General features: G+C 40.3%; 1 protein-coding gene across 2 annotated transcripts in view; it reads left to right on the top strand.

The window, feature by feature from the left end:
• Window positions 1–17,629, top strand: part of KCNQ3 (potassium voltage-gated channel subfamily Q member 3) — a 212,847-nt gene that overhangs the window by 192,842 nt on the left and 2,376 nt on the right. Inside the window, exons 8-14 of one of the 2 annotated variants that reach the window (XM_070748310.1) lie at window positions 224–318; window positions 2,569–2,592; window positions 3,127–3,314; window positions 7,289–7,391; window positions 12,573–12,704; window positions 13,896–13,994; window positions 16,696–16,780. In XM_070748310.1, coding sequence (XP_070604411.1) covers window positions 224–318; window positions 2,569–2,592; window positions 3,127–3,314; window positions 7,289–7,391; window positions 12,573–12,704; window positions 13,896–13,994; window positions 16,696–16,780 — 726 coding nt within the window. The remainder of the gene's footprint in view (window positions 1–223; window positions 319–2,568; window positions 2,593–3,126; window positions 3,315–7,288; window positions 7,392–12,572; window positions 12,705–13,895; window positions 13,995–16,695; window positions 16,781–17,629) is intronic. The other variant, XM_070748309.1, reaches the window with a different exon arrangement.

Here is a 17,629-nt window from a genome sequence, read left to right as displayed (position 1 = left end):
AGTCAAGTTTGGAGTAGTATGCATTTCAGATCCTCCGTTTTCATGCTGCTGTCTGCAAAAATGTCATGTACTCCTAGACCAGTTATATCGAACCTTTTTATGCTTGAGTGGCAAAAAGGTGTGCGCGTGTGCGATAGCACAGGTGCAAGTGCCCATACCTATAATGCAATGCTCTCCCCTCACCCATACAAGGATTCTCATATTTTTTTGTTGTGTTCTCTAGGCTGCCTGGAGGTACTACGCTACCAATCCGAACAGGATAGATCTTGTTGCCACATGGAGGTTTTACGAGACTGTGGTATCATTCCCATATTTCAGGTAAGTTCTGGACATTGGGACATTTTTGGTTTAGTGTCTCAATTTAAGTTTATTTGAAGGATTGTCTAAGCCAGTGCTTCTCAATTATTTTCTGTTATGCCCCCCCCCCCCCCCAAGAAGAAGTAAAATTGTAATCCTGTAATTGGGTTAAATAGGATATAGAAATGTAGCCATCAAATCAGACCTTGACGCTGTTTCTGAGTGGTCTAACACATGGCAACTCCAAATCTCAACTAGCAAATTCTCTGTCCTACATATTGGGAAGAAGAATCTGAACTCCAAATACGAACTGAATAATCAAATTATCACAGATAATCCCCACTCGGTTAAAGACATTGGCATACTAATAACAAAAGATTTAAGTGCCAAAGCCCACTGCAACAATATAGCCAAGAAGGCTTCAAGAGTTGTAAACCTAATCCTAAATAGCTTCTGCTCTGGCAATCTCACACTACTTACCAGAGCTTACAAAACTTTTGCCAGACCCATCCACGAATACAGCTCATTTGTTTGGAACCCGTATCACATCTCAGACATTAACACCCTTGAAAATGTCCAAAGATACTTCACCAGAAGAGCCCTTCACTCCTCCACTCGAAATAGAATACCCTACGAGACTAGACTTTCAATCCTGGGCCTAGAAAGTTTAGAACTAAGACGCCTTAAGATCTAAGTATTGCCCACAAGATCATATGCTGCAATGTCCTGCCTGTTGGCGACTACTTCAGCTTCAACCACAACAACACAAGAGCACGCAACAGATTTAAACTTAAACTTGACTGTAAAAAATATGACTTCAGTAACCGAGTTGTCGAAGTGTGGAACTCATTACCGGACTCCATAGTGTCATCCCCAAACCCCCAACACTTTACCCTTAGATTATCTATGGTTGACCTATCCAGATTCCTAAGAGGTCAGTAAGGGGCAAGTACAAGTGCACTAGAGTGCCTTCCGTCCCTTGTCCTATTGCTCTCCTATACCTTTCTTCTATTCCTATATCTCTTCTTCTATTCTTTCATTGATATGTTCTATTACTATATCTTCTTTTCTATTATTTCTTAAATATATTTTACTATGAGTATCTCCTCTATAACCTTCATCATGCATTTCACTATGTGTATATAGATATATACCCACTAAAACCCTCATTGTGTATTGGACAAAATAAATAAATAAATAAAATGTAGCTGTCAAAACCAGTAATGGGTTGCTGCCCCCATGGGGGAGAACGCAGGTTTATGCACTTAATAGTTTTTTTATTGTCCTTCCTTCTCTAGTACCTTAGCATGGTCCTTAATTACTTTTAAAACAGGAAATAATTAAATAGTAGGTTTTTACCCATAAACGCTTTAATCATTTTAATCATTATCTAGAACTGAACTTTTATAACAATTAAAGAATATTGAGCTACTTGCCTAATATGTTATCATACTGAACCTTGCGGGTTCAGTACTAAACCTTAAAATGTTACTGCGCTCCTCAACAAATAATGCTGTTTATCATTTGTCCTTTTTGTGGCTATTCAAATAATCTGACTTAATCAACTGAAAAAGAGTCCAAGCACCTATTTGAAAACCTATCCTTGTCGGTAAGCCACTCCCACCCAGTCACATGACCTTTAAGCCACCCCCGGTCATATGATGGTCAAGCCACCCTCATCTGGTCACATGACATGCAAGCCACTCCTACCCAGTCACATGACCATCAAGCCACACCCACACAATAACCCACGCCCACAGTGTGGTAGTATAATTTTTTGCAGCCCTTCGCTGGTCAAAACCAATAACACTAATTTCTTTTGAAGCTTAATATCCTGTTTATTTATTATTTTATTATTTTATTTATTTATTTTGTCCAATACACAATGAGGGTTTTAGTGGGTATATATATATATACACGCATAGTAAAATACATGATGAAGGTTATAGAGGAGATACTCATAATAAAATATATCTAAGAAATATTAGAAAAGAAGGTTCAGTAATAGAATATATCAATGAAAGAATAGAAGAAGAGATATAGGAATAGAAGAAAGGAATAGGAGATATAGGAGAGCAATAGGACAGGGGACGGAAGGCACTCTAGTACACTTGTACTCACCCCTTACTGACCTCTTAGGAATCTGGATAGGTCAACCATGGATAATCTAAGGGTAAAGTGTTGGGGGTTTGGGAGTTTAACTTCTCTTTTTGCTCCCGTTGCTTTGTTCTCAAAACATTTCTCTCTCTCTTTTGTTCAAACTTCCCAAAGGAAAGAACAAGTGGATGGAACCAGGTATGTACATCGGATTTCCAATGTGGATGGTGTTCCTTTTAATAGAGCATGCTTTTCTAAGGTGGCTCCCTTCAGATGAGTTATGGAAGTTGGAGGAAGCAATGCTTGAAAAAGAGCACAAAATTTAAGGCCAACGTATCAGTGGAACACAATGCAGCCAGTCCTTGACTTACAACCATTCGCTTAGTGACCATTCGAGGTTATAGCGACACTGAAAAAAACTGACTTGTGACTGGTTTTTCTGATTTACAACCATTGCTGCAGCTCTTTGGTCATGCGATCAAAATTCGGACCAGTAGTGGTTTTCACTTACCTTTGCTACCGGTTCAGAAATGGGAGCATACAGGGTTTGGGTGCACAAACACACACAAAGTGCCATCTTCCCCCCTCCCCCCCCCATCAGATTTCATTTTAAGGCCATTTTGAGGGACCAAAGAAGAAGGCTGTGTATCTCACTGACTGTTACCCACTGGATGTATATGTCATGAAGGACAAACTAGATTTTAAAACCCTCCTTTTCCTTATCTTTTTTAGCCAAAAGCTGGGTCTCTTGGATCGGGTTCGTGGTAGCAATCCTAAAGGGAAGCTGTTTACTCCTATGAATGTAGAAGCAATTGAGGAAAGTCCTTCCAAAGAATCTAAGAACGTTGTCCTGATTAACCGAGATCGATTGCGTACGGCCTTCCGAATGAAAGCTTATGCATTCTGGCAAAGCTCAGAAGGTAAACTAAGTTAATTTAGTTCCTTCCCTTCCTTCCTTCCTTCCTTCCTTCCTTCCTTCCTTCCTTCCTTCCTTCTTTCCTTCCTCTCTCTTTCTTTCTCTCTTTCTCTGTTTCTTTCTTTATCTTTCTCTCTCTCCCTTCTCCCTCCCCCCTTTCCTTTCCATTCCTTTCCATTCCTTTCCTTTCCATTCCTTTTGTTCCTTTCCTTTCCATCCCTTCCCTTTCCTTTCCTTTCTTTCCTTTCTTTCCATTCCTTCCCTTCCCTTCCCTTTCCCTTTCCCTTCCCTTCCCTTCCCTTCTCCTAGGCATTGATTTATGGGTGTAGGCACTCGTGCATGCATGATAATGCACGCCCATGCTCATTCGTCACCCAAGGAAAAAAAGATTTGCCATCACTGTCCTATCCTACCCTACTACAAAGTGCTTGAGGAGCATGTAAGGTGTGGATCTCTTTTTGAGGCCCGCAAGTCTCTTTCATTTCTCAAAGATAAGTGCTTAGAAGTGGAAGATTCGTTAAGAACGAGACCCTTGAATCTCAGGAGTGGAAAGCTGTTACATGCAAATGCACAAAGTGAAGAAGGCACTTATCTTTCAATCTCTTTACACCACGAGCTCCAATTTCTAGGTTCACGTAGTAGAACTGTAAATCTGTTCCTGGCTCTTTTTCTGCAATGACAGAGAAGGAAAAGAATCAGCAGAGGGCACTTTATAAAGCAGCTACACGATTCTGCAAAACTGCAGGCAGTTTCTTTAATTATCCAGAGAAGGTTTTAGGGGGGTGGGGTGTTGTAATGTGTTCCTGCCTATTGCCAATCATCTTGGTTGAAGAGCGTATACAAAAATATTAGAAAAGCATACAGGGCCCAGAACGATACCTTCAACAATAAAAATAGTTTCCATGCACCAGAAAAAGAAATTGTCTATTTCTGGAAATTAGATGGGGGACCAAAAATATATCTCAGGATGAATTTTCTTCTTCCGGGAAATTAGAGGGCAGAGTTGGGCATAATATTAGCTTCTTTTCTATGTAAATCAGAGGTGGGATTCAGCAGGTTCCGACCACTTCTGGAGAACTGGCAGCAGAAATTTTGAGTAGTTCAGAGAACAGAGAAATACCACCTCTGATTGGCCCCACGCCCATCTATTCTCTACCTCCCGAGTCCCAGCTGATTGGGAGGAAATGGGGATTTTGCAGTAACCTTCACCTGGAGTGGAATGATAATTTTGCAGTATCCTTCCCCTAGAGTGGGGAGGGAATAGAGATTTTGCAGTATCCTTCCCCTAGAGTGGGGAGGGAATAGAGATTTTGCAGTATCCTTCCCCTAGAGTGGGGAGGGAATAGAGATTTTGCAGTATCCTTCCCCTGGAATGGAGTGGGAATGAGGATATACAGTATCCTTCTCTGGAGTGGGGAGGAAGTGAGGATTTTAAGTAACCTTCCCTTAGAGCCAGGAGGGGGTGAGGATTTTGCAGTATCCTTCCCCTGGAGTGGAGTGAGAATGGAGATTTTACAGTATCCTTTCCCTAAAGTGGAGTGGGAATGAGAAGATACAGTATCCTTCTCTGGAGTGGGGAGGAAATAGGGATTTTAAGTAACCTTCCCTTAGAGCCAGGAGGAGATGAAGATTTTGCAATATCCTTCCCCTGGAATGGAAATGGGGATTTTACAGTAATCTTCCCTTGGAGCCAGGAATGAGTGAAGATTTTGCAGTATCCTTCCCCTGGAGTGGGGAGAAAATGGGGCTTTTGCAGTATCCTTCCCCTGCCACACCACACCACATCCACCAAGCCATGCCCACAGAAACGGTATTTAAAAAGTTTTGAATCCCACCACGGATGTAAATGAAATGGTGGTACCCAGAATAGTTTGGCACACTGAATCTAGCAAATTATTATTATTTCCCTACAGGAGGCCCTTGACTTATGACCATAACTGGCCCCGAAATTTATGTTGCTTAGTAAGTTTTGCCCCCTTTTCTTGCCCCATCTATGAAGTGACACGCTCCAGTTGGTAAATTAGTAACACCATTGTTAAGTGGACCTGCTTGTCAAAAGCGGAATCCCATGACCCTGGCACATGGCGACGCTCATAAATGTGAGCCAGTTATAGAGCATGTGAACATAAATCAGGTGACTCAGTGGATGCTGCAATGGTCGTGTGTGAAAAATGGTCGTAAGCCACTTTCTTCGGTGCTACTGTAACTTCAAATGGTCACTAAATTATCAGTTATTTTGAATTTGTGTTGGAAACGTGGTGGATACCAGATGCTAGATCAGTGGTGGCGAACCTTTTTTTCCTCGGTTGTCAAAAGAGCATGCGTGCGCACTATCACGCATGCGCAAGTGCCCACACCCATAATCCAATGCCTGGGGAGGACCAAAACACCCTCACCCCTTAGAAGCTCTCTGGAGGCCAGAAATGGCCTGTTTCCCAACCTCTGGTTGGCCCAGTAGACTCGTCTTTCACTCTCCCCAGGCTCCAAAGGCTTCCCTGGAGCTGGGGGAGGGTAAAAACGCCCTCCCCCATCTCCCTGGAGGCTCTCTGGAAGCTCAAAATGCCCTCCCAGAGCCTCTGTGTGAGCCAAAAATCAGCTGGCTGGCACACATATGCACGTTGGAGCTGAGCTAGGACAATGGCTTGTGTGCCAGCAGATATGGCTCTGTGTGCCACCTGTGTCACCTGTGCCTTATTCATCCATCCATTCATTCATTCATCCATCCATCCATCCATCCATCCATTCATTCATTTATTCATTCATTCATTCATTAGATTTGTATGCCACTTCTCTCAGTAGACTCGGGGCGGCTCACAGCAGTGATAAAACAATATACCATAACAAATCTAATATTGAAGTCTAAAATAATAATTTACATTAAAAAGCTAAAAAGACCCATTATATAAAAAGCATACAGACAAACATACCATACATAGGTTACCTTAGGTTCGCCATCACTGCACTAGATAGTTTTCTCAATAAAGACACGAGCAGGTGTTCTTTCTACAGAAGGCTCTTTTACTTCTTTTAGTAGTATCAAAAAGTAACTATTTACTCTACACTATATTACAGAACAAACCACCATTACCAGACCACACTATACTAAACCACTAAACCAAACCATCCAACCAGACCACACCCACACAAAAGGTGTATTACATTATATACATGTACTGACCAATCAGATCATAGAACAGATTGCATCATTCTGCTGAAGCACCATGACTCAGCATTCGCTTACTGTACCTGCAATATTACTTCAGGTTTATCTCCAACCTTACGTTATCTACAATAGACCTCTCCCCTTTTCTAAGAGGTCTGTAAGGGGCGTGCATAAGTGCACCTTTGTGTCTATCATTCCTGTCCTAATGTCTTTTTATCTTTTCTATCTCTACTTTATCCTTACATTATGTTAAACATACTACAAGACAATACTGTAATTTGTATGACAAATAAATAAAATAAATAAATGAGTAAAATAAATAAACATATCCTGGCATAAATGACCTAATTGGTGTAAGTTGAGGACTACCTGTGCTGGGTCTTTGAACTGGAAAATGTTTAGAATCCATGGTTTTATTTTTTTTTAAAGTTTATTTAAGCTTTTATTATTTAAAACAGAAAGTCAAATCGTTGTTCTTACAGTTCCAGTACCGTTTCTGTTGTCACATCATTATTACAATTTCTTTCATTGTGTCATGAGCAAACCAAATACTGTACAGTACAAATAAAATCCTTATATCAATATATAACGGAATGTTGATATTTCTTAGTCTTTTGCATTTACACCTATACTCTTTATTGTCAATTTTGTTTTGTTTTTTATTGCGGTATAGATGGATCCGCAATAGAATCCATAATTTTAAATGATTCCAGCCTGAATAAGTTATTTGGATGTTGTATGAGCTAATTCACATTGTTCTAACCTCTTTTGCATCTGGGTTATCGTTATCTGTATCCATCTGCTCCTTATTTTAGATGCTGGAACAGGGGATCCCCTGGCAGATGACAGGGGATACAGCAATGAGCTCCTCATGGAAGACCTTATCCCTACATTGAAGATGGTCATCCGAGCTGTTAGGTAAACGTTGAGCTGCTTACCAATTCTGCATGTTTACTTATCTGATTTATTTTATTTCATTGAGCTTGTATTAGATAACTGATGTCAGTATAAATAAAGCAGTGGTTCTCAAACTTTCTGATGCCGTGCCCCTTAATGCAGTTCCTCATGTTGTGGTGAGCCCCAACCATAAGTCTATTGCCAATCCTCCCAACAGAGCTTTAAGATGATTGGCGGGAAGGTCAGAGGGACACCTCAACTGTAAATGCCTGATTGGTCGGATTGTAAAAATACGTTCCAAGGAGCCAGAATAGAAGCTTTAGTTCCTAACACTATGGGAAATTTGTCTTTTCCCAGGGTCTTAGGTGACTCCTGTGAAATGGTCATTTGACCCCCAAAGGTGTCCCGACCCCCAGATTGAGAACCACTGGACTAAAGGTATATTTAGCTCAGATTAGGAGCTGGTTTTTTTTTTTAGAGATTGCATTAGGGGAATGTAGTGACAGATTGCCTATGGGTAATGTAGTCCATGACATGTGACCTCATTGGTGTGTTCTTATTGGCCACTGAACTCTACCTAGGCAGCTGAGTAATTGTGCCATGCTCCCCAACAGCCATTTTTAAGACTTAACAAAGGACTGTGCAACAGCCTGCAGATAGAAGAAATCAATCTCTTTTCACCTATGTGTAATGGGACATTCTCTCTCTCATCTGTCTGTCTGTCTGTCTGTCTGTCTGTCTATCTATCTACCTTTCTTTCTGTCTGTCTGTCTATCTGCCTGCCTGTCTGCCTGCCTGTCTGTCTGTCTGTCTGTCTGTCTCTCTTTCTGTCTGTCTGTCTGTCTGTCTATCTACCTGTCTGTCTGTCTGTCTGTCTGTCTGTCTGTCTACCTACCTACCTACCTATCTAATCTATCTGTCTGTCTGTCTGTCTGTCTGTCTATCTGTCTATCTATCTATCTATCTATCTATCTATCTATCTATCTATCTATCTACCTACCTACCTACCTACCTAATCTATCTATCTATCTATCTATCTATCTATCTATCTATCTATCTATCATCTATCTATCTATCTATCTATCTATCTATCTATCTATCTATCTATCTATCTAATCTACCTAATCTACCTATCTAATCTATCTATCTAATCTACCTACCTACCTACCTACCCTATCTATCTATCTATCTATCTATCTATCTATCTAATCTACCTACCTACCTACCTACCTACCCATCCATCCTTCCATCCATCCATCCATCCATCCATCCATCCATCTATCTATCTATTTTGATTTGCATGCCACCACTCCCGAGAGACTCAGGGCAGTTTACAACAATAAAATAGTAAAACAATATAAATAAGTTAACTTACACATTAGTAATAATATAAAAACTTTTACATGTTATCAATAAACTCATACCATATCACACATCCAATCAAATCTTATTATGGACATAAGATCTGGGGAATTTCATTCTTAGTAAGTGATATGAACAATAAATGTAATCTGTATGATTTACCCATTTGCATGGAGTTTTATCTGATGGAGAAAAGTATTTCTAAGCTTGGACCAGAACAACAAACACATGAAATGGATACGAATAAATGGGGACAGTAGGACAGGGATGGTAGGCACACTGCTGCATTAATGCACGCCTCTTACTTTTGCCAAACCTCTGGGTTTGGCGTTCAGTAGAATGTCGAGAAGCCCTCTGGCTGTTTCGGGAGGTGACAGATGGGCAGCGCCGCTTCTCGGCGGCCTCCCGAACCAGAACTTTTGCCAAACTTCTGGGTTCGGGTTTGGGAAAACGCTGAGAAGCGCCGGGCTGTTTCAAAAGATGACAGCCGGGCAGCGGCGCCCAGCGGAGCACCGTTTTTCTTATATTTTTTTTGCTTGCACGTGTTAATTGGTTTTGCATTGTTTCCTATGGAAACATTGTTTTGTCTTACGAATCTTTCGCCTTACGAACCTCCTCCCGGAACCAATTAAGTTCGTAAGATGAGGTATCACTGTATGTATTAAATTAGCAACATCTGTTTGGGGGACATTTCAAGTTGGAACCAATTTAAGTTCAAAATGCCATTCACCACTTTTGTGACATTAACTGCTAATTTAATTGCTTTAAATAATTAGATTTCACTTTAAATGGCTAAAGTGACTGAATTTGCTGATGTCCTTCTTACCTACTTCCTGTTAAGAGCAGCTAATTTGCGAAGTGTAAAGGGAAGAATTTTTAACCGTAATCCATTATAAATGGAACTAATCAAGACCTGGGCTAGACTTGATGTCTTTCCATTAAATTAAATCCCATTTATTCTCGGTGGCTTGCAACAAACTACTTAAGAAGGCTACATTAAGCTTGTTTTGAAAATTTGACTTGAAGATAATTTAATCAAATCCACCTCTTTGAATCACATCTATTTCATACATTAAATCAGATGTTTTTAGATTGATTTGACAATTGATGAACATTTCCGATCAGTTGGATTTTCCCAGTCAAAACAGAAATGTGAATTAATTATAATAGAATTTTAGCTAGATTCCCATAGCTTGATAGAATTGTTTGTTACTAACCTGATAACTATTAATTGAAAATCTTTGGGGGGTTTTATTATCTTTCATATTGGTCATTAATTACACATTCATTTAATATTAGTAAGGTTGCTGTTCTTAGTATTATTAGTTCTCCTGGGAGAAATCTTAATACTTGCTAAGTATTTCTCATCACTGGTTACTGTTACAAGTGGCTGATCTTTTTATTTCACATGGTTTTTATAATTATGAGGTATGCTTTGGATGTTTTAAAATAAATTAACAGTAAATACTTTAACAGTTGACTATTTATTCATGTCAAAAGCACCATGGTTAAAATAAGGCAAACTACATGACATAATATTTAAAATATAAAATACAAGATTAAAAGATGTGGGAGTTAAATAGATCTTGCTCAGTTGATTATATTATATATATGATATATAATAATAGTTGCTGGGGAAAAAATTGTTTCAACACTATACAGTAGTCCACAAGTTACATCTATAATTGGGACCTAAATTTCCATTTTTAAGCAATATCATATTTTTAAGCAATATCATATCTAGTATCCGGCTGATACTAGATATGATAGGATTGGATGAATGTATGTGATTGTATATGGGGTATTTTAAAAACTTATTACTAAATTCCATAATATTTTATAGTTATTTAGATTTCTTATACAGTATATTGTATTCAATGTTGTCACCTCGAGAAGGGCGACATAGAAATATTTTTAAAATAGATAGAAACATAGAAGACTTTTACAGCCCTCTCTAAGTGATTTACGGAATCAGCATATTTTCCCCAACAATCTGGGTCCTCATTTTATCCACCTTGGCAGGATGGAAGGCTGAGTCAACCTTGAGCTGGTGGTGAGATTTGAACTGCTGAACTACAGCTAGCAGGTAGCTGAAGTGGTCTGCAGTGCCGCACTCTAACAATTGTGCCACCCCGGCTCTGGATGCGCCACCATGATCGTGAGAATCTCCACAGACTTGGTTCTATTGTATGCCATGCAGGCCCACTTTGGCTGGTGACAAGTGGCCATATAAATTGGACAAAGAATAAATTGGACAAAATAAACACTTTCAAGGGAAGGAACCCTGTCCAAGTCGCCTTGGCACAACGAGAAGATCATAGAAAAATAGAAACCTAGAAGACTGACGGCAGAAAAAGACCTCATGGTCCATCTAGTCTGCCCTTATACTATTTCCTGTATTTTATCTTACAATGGATATATGTTTATCCCAGGCATGTTTAAATTCAGTTCCTGTGGATTTACAAACCATGTCTGCTGGAAGTTTGTTCCAAGGATCTACTACTCTTTCAGTGAAATAATATTTTCTCATGTTGCCTTTGATCTTTCCCCCAACTAACTTCAGATTGTGTCCCCTTGTTCTTGTGTTCACTTTCCTACTAAAAACACTTCCCTCCTGAACCTTATTTAACCCTTTAACATATTTAAATGTTTCGATCATGTCCCCCCTTTTCCTTCTGTCCTCCAGACTATACAGATTGAGTTCATTAAGTCTTTCCTGATACGTTTTATGCTTAAGACCTTCCACCATTCTTGTAGCCTGTCTCTGGACCCGTTCAATTTTGTCAATATCTTTTTGTAGGTGAGGTCTCCAGAACTGAACACAGTATTCCAAATGTGGTCTCACCAGCACTCTATATAAGGGGATCACAATCTCCCTCTTCCTGATTGTTATACTTCTAGCTATGCAGCCAAGCATCCTACTTGCTTTTCCTACCGCCCGACCACACTGCTCACCCATTTTGAGACTGTCAGAAATCACTACCCCTAAATCCCCTATAGATAGGTAGGTAGGTAGGTAGGTAGGTAGATAGATAGATAGATAGATAGATAGATAGATAGATAGATAGATAGATATTTTTGCCATAGTTGGGTCAGCGAACGTTTCAGTGCTTAAGCACATCAGCCAATTGTTAAGCAAATTTGGCTTCTCACAAGTGACTTTGCTTTTCAGAAGCTTGCAAAGATGGTTGAAAAAAGCCATAGCACAGAAACTTATATACCGCTTCACCGTGCTTTACAGCCCATTCTAAGCAGTTTACAAAGTCAACCTTTTGCCCCCCAAAAATCTGGGTCATCATTTTGCCTATGGAGGGCTGAGTCAACCTTGAGCTGGTCAGGATCTAACTCCTAGCAGTGATTTCAGGTAGTAATAGCAATAACACGTAGACTTATATACCATTTCACAGTGCTTTACAGTCCTCGCTAAGTGGTTTACAGAGGCAGCACATTGCCTCCAACAGTCTGGGTCATCATTTTATTGACACCAATTGAGGCAACTGTGCAAAATCTAGTCCTGCCTTGGGCGTGAAAGCCAGTTGGGTGATTTTGAGCCAATCACCAGGAGACTGAGTTCTAGTCCTGCCTTAGTCATGAAAGCCAGCTTGGACCTGGTGACTTTGAGCCAATCACAAGGCAACTGTGAATTCTAGTCCTGCTGTAGGTATGAAAGCTAGTGCTTCCAAGTCCACATCTAAACATACTTGGAGTTCTAGCTTGCATGGATTTTTGAGCTTCGTTTCCATCCTGTGCTCAGCTGAGGTCAAGATGGAACATCAGGGATTGTTAGTATCTGAGTCACTCACACAGAACCCCATTTTCTGTTGTTTCTTCCTGGATCAGAATTCTACAGTTCCGCCTTTATAAGAAGAGATTCAAGGAGACTTTGAGGCCTTATGACGTAAAGGATGTGATAGAGCAATATTCAGCTGGACATCTCGACATGCTTTCCAGAATCAAATACCTTCAAGCAAGGTAAGAAGGAATGGTCCATTCATGGATGTGACTCATTGCCGGACTCCGTAGTGTCAACCCCTTACCCCCAACATTTTCCCCTTAGACCAGTGTTTCCCAACCTTGGCAACTTGAAGAGATCTGGACTTCAACTCCCATAATTCCCCAGCCAGCAAATGCTGGCTGGGGAATTCTGGGAGTTGAAGTCCAGATCTCTTCAAGTTGCCAAGGTTGGGAAACACTGCCTTAGATTATCCATGATTGACCTCTCCAGGTTCCTAAGAGGTCATTAAGGGTCGTGCATAAGTGCACTAGTGTGCCTTCCGTCCCATGTCCAATTGTCTCTCCTATATCTCATATATCTTTTCTTCCATTCATATATCTTTTCCTCTATTCTTCATTGATGTATTTTATTATTTACTTTTTTCTTTTATCCTTTCTCTGATATATATTACTACATGTTTATTCTCTTTAACCTTAATTGTGTATTGAACAAATAAAAACAAATTTAAAAATGAAATATTGGGAAGGAAAGATTGAGAGTTTGCTCTAGATCAGGTGATGGCATTGTCACTACTACTCAAAGAGTGTCACTCTTATAAGAAATTGATGGCTGCGCAACAGACCATCATCAAGGTTCTGAATTTTTATCTCAGACAAGGTTATAATTTGTTTTCACATAACAGTTTCTATTATGCAAATTAGAAATCTCAGTTTTAATCTATGTGGCTTTTTTGCATTTATGTGCCTAGTTTAGTATTTTATGTAGATCTAAGTAGGTTGCTTAGTTTACCATTTAGTGTGCTATGCAGACCCAGAGATGGGGTAATGCAGGAAGCAATAAGGGTTCCATGGAGATGGGCCTTGTAAAATCCAATGATTCAGTTACATAATAGATGAATAGGTGTTGCATTATTATCTTTAAATTCACTTGCCAAGATGACCCAGGGAAATCAAGGCACAGTAGGTAGGTAGGTAGATATATTGATAGATAGATAGATAGATAGATAGATAGATAGATAGATAGATAGATAGATAGATAGATTTGATAGATTGATTGATAGGTTGATTTGTAGGTTGATTGGTTGATTGACAGATGATGGATGTAAATAGAGAGATGGATGGATGGATCCCTGAAGATCCCTGAGTGATTACAGCATGTATCACAACCACATCTAGGAGTGCTAATGTTCTGTTTTTATCTCTTTTCAGAATAGATATGGTTTTTGCACCTGGTCCTCCATCTACTCCCAGACACAGGAAATCTCAGAAAGGAGGCACGTTCACCTACCCTTCGCAGCAGTCTCCAAGGTGAATTTTTTTTAGGGAGGGGGGTTCCCCTGAGTGAAAACCACATTGCCATCGTTTTCTCCCTGGTGCCATCATCCCCCCCCCATTTTCCATTAAGTGCCAACCTAGTGTGGACTACATATATGTTTAGTGCAGTCAAAAGTGAACAATGTACATTCTTCTACCTAAAAGTCAAAAATACCTCATCATACAGTAAGATACATTTATTTATAGTAATCTCTCTCTCTCTCTCTCTCTCTCTCTCTCTCTCTCTCTCTCTCTCTCTCTCTCTCTATCTATCTATCTCTCTATCTCTCTATAAATATATGAAGAGGTGACATATGTTGTCATGTGATCTTCTGGCTATTAATATGATATTCATTAGTTTCTATATATATCTTATTTGAGATAAAGTTTATTTCTATCGGCTGGTGGCATAGTCTATTTATTTTATATATCTTGTAGGCTGGGTTGCTGTTTATTTTGTATCTTTTATGCTTTGTAAATATTATAAATATTTATAATAATTATGCATTTACAAACCAAGAATTTACTAATTGCATAAATGTGCTTAGGAACAGTTCACTTAAATGTGTGAGTCAACTGAAACAGTTGACCAATAGCATTCTTTTGTTTTTCCTTCCTTTTTCTTTCTTTACTCTCCTTTCCTTTTTTTTCTTCCCCCCCCCCCTTTCTCTCTCCTTTCTTTTTTCCCCCTTTCTACCATGTATACATTTAGTTTAGGCTTATGTGATAAGACAACTATGTAACTGAATAAGTGCAAACCATAGTAAATATACTTAATTGATATGAAATATATAAAGAAGAAAGAATGGTAAACTGCTGAAATATAAGTCTAAAAACCCCAACCAATCTCAAACATGTCTGTTAATTTTGTTTATTTTAATTGTTTAATAAAGTTTATTTTTTAATATCTAAACCCCCGCCAAAAGAACTCATCTATTGTTCAATTCAAGGTTGCTGCAGGCTGTGTCAGGTTCCAGAAGAGCAATAGGAAAGGAAAGCTTCGAACACTTGCATGATAAAAGGAGCATTTTGAAGCCATCAGAGTCTGCAAAGGGAAGTAGAACAGCCAGGGGGGGAATCAGCTGTGCCATGCGATTTAGATTAGCTCCAAAGCAGGAAATCTTGCTTTCTAGCTAATCTAGATTACGCAGCACAGCTGATCATCACACAGCTGATTGTCAGCTGTGCCACGCGATTTAGATTAGCTCCAAAGCAGGAAATCTTGCTTTCGAGCTAATCTAGATTACGCAGCACAGCTGATCATCACACAGCTGATCGTCAGCTGTGCAACGCGATTTAGATTAGCTCCAAAGAAGGAAATCTTGCTTTCTAGCTAATCTAGATTACGCAGCACAGCTGATCATCACACAGCTGATTGTCAGCTGTGCCACGCAATTTAGATTAGCTCCAAAGCAGGAAATCTTGCTTTCGAGCTAATCTAGATTACGCAGCACAGCTGATCATCACACAGCTGATTGTCAGCTGTGCCACGCAATTTAGATTAGCTCCAAAGCAGGAAATCTTGCTTTCTAGCTAATCTAGATTACGCAGCACAGCTGATCATCACACAGCTGATTGTCAGCTGTGCCACGCAATTTAGATTAGCTCCAAAGCAGGAAATCTTGCTTTCGAGCTAATCTAGATTACGCAGCACAGCTGATCATCACACAGCTGATTGTCAGCTGTGCCACGCAATTTAGATTAGCTCCAAAGCAGGAAATCTTGCTTTCGAGCTAATCTAGATTACGCAGCACAGCTGATCATCACACAGCTGATTGTCAGCTGTGCCACGCAATTTAGATTAGCTCCAAAGCAGGAAATCTTGCTTTCGAGCTAATCTAGATTACGCAGCACAGCTGATCATCACACAGCTGATTGTCAGCTGTGCCACGCAATTTAGATTAGCTCCAAAGCAGGAAATCTTGCTTTCGAGCTAATCTAGATTACGCAGCACAGCTGATCATCACACAGCTGATTGTCAGCTGTGCCATGCGATTGAGATTAGCTACAAATCAGGAAATCTTGCTTTCTAGCTAATTTACATTACACAGCACAGCTGATCATCACACAGTTGATCATCAGATATACTGGTTTGCCTGAACCAGTAGGAAACCAGTCCAAACCTTGGGTCATTGTCTTCGGTGCTACCGTTGCGCTCTCCAATATCGGCATGCTTCTTCTTACAAATAGTGATGGGCGAACCTAAACCACACAATTCGGGTCCATACCAAATGTTGTGGTGTTCAGTATGCTGAACACGAACCCAAAATTTTTTCAAACTTCGGGCAAATTTCGGGGTCATGTTCGGTGTTCAGGGCTTTGACGTCACCAGCAGGTTCCTAAGGATGCCAAGGTGATCACTTCCTGGATTCCATGGAATCCAGGAAGTGATCCCCTTGGCATCCTTAGCAACCTGCCGGTGTCGTCAAAGCTCCGGCCCCGGAATCTCTTTGTGGGAGGGATTCCCCGTTCGAGTTTGGGTTCGGCCGAATTTTGCGTAAAGTTCATTTGAACTTGCCGAACCTGAACACCGTTGGGTTCGCCCATCAGTACTTACAAACTTTTTTATTTAAGAACCTGTTCATGGAACAAATTAAGTTCGTAACTAGAGGTACCACTGTATTGTATTTGTAGGAAGAATTTGGATGGGTTTTATTTTCCTGCCTGTGTAAAATGGAACCTTATTTCCTTTTAGGAACGAGCCATTCATAAGGAAAGCATCTGCAGATGATCCTGAAGACCAAAGCATGATGGGCAAATTTGTCAAAGTTGAAAGACAGGTGTGAAACGCTCAGCAGTTTGTGTCCATGTTTTTCTCAAAATCAAATTCAGAACATGAATTTGAACTGCTCCTTGTGGCAGCCCCTCAAATATTGAAACCCTGCTATCATATCACCACCACCAGCCCTTTTAGATCAGCCATATCCAATTTCTGGCACTGTTTTTCATATGTTTTCATCTCCAGGCCGTTAATCGTCCTAGTTGCTCTGTACTTTTTCCAAAATCTAAAACATCTAAAAGTTCATCTCATTTTCAAAAAATCCCAAACGTCTCATTTTCAAAGTCTTAGCATCTTCTCTGCCCTTTTCCCAAAATCTCAGCATTTTCTTCATAACAGCAACGCTATGTACATGGGGCTACATTTGAAGAATGTTTGGAGACTTCTGATGGTGCAAAATGAAGCCACGTTAGCAGTCATGGGCGTTCCGAGATACGCCCATGTTTCCCCAGCACTCTGTGAGCTGCATTGGCTGCTGATTGGTCTCCCGATGCAATTCAAAGTGTTGCTTATGACCTATAAAGCCCTACATGGCATTGGACCAGATTACCTACGTGACTGTCTCCTGCCTCACAGATCCCAGTGTCCGGTCAGGTCCCACAGAGTTGGCCTTCTCCAGTTCCCGTCAGCTAGACAATGTTGCCTGGTGGGGCCTAGGGGAAGAGCCTTCTCTATGGCGGCCCCATCCCTATGGAATCAACTCCCTCCAGAGATTCATACTGCCCACCCCCTCCCCGCCTTCCACAAGGTCTTAAAGACCCATCTCTGCCGAAAGGGTTTGGGGCCACTAATTTTAACATCTAGCTCTGGCCGACGAAGGAATGTATGATTGTATGTATGATTGGGTGAA

Source organism: Erythrolamprus reginae, chromosome 3, assembly GCF_031021105.1.
Source record: "Erythrolamprus reginae isolate rEryReg1 chromosome 3, rEryReg1.hap1, whole genome shotgun sequence".
Lineage (NCBI taxonomy): Eukaryota > Metazoa > Chordata > Lepidosauria > Squamata > Dipsadidae > Erythrolamprus > Erythrolamprus reginae.
This window is presented reverse-complemented; position numbering and strand designations above follow the sequence as displayed.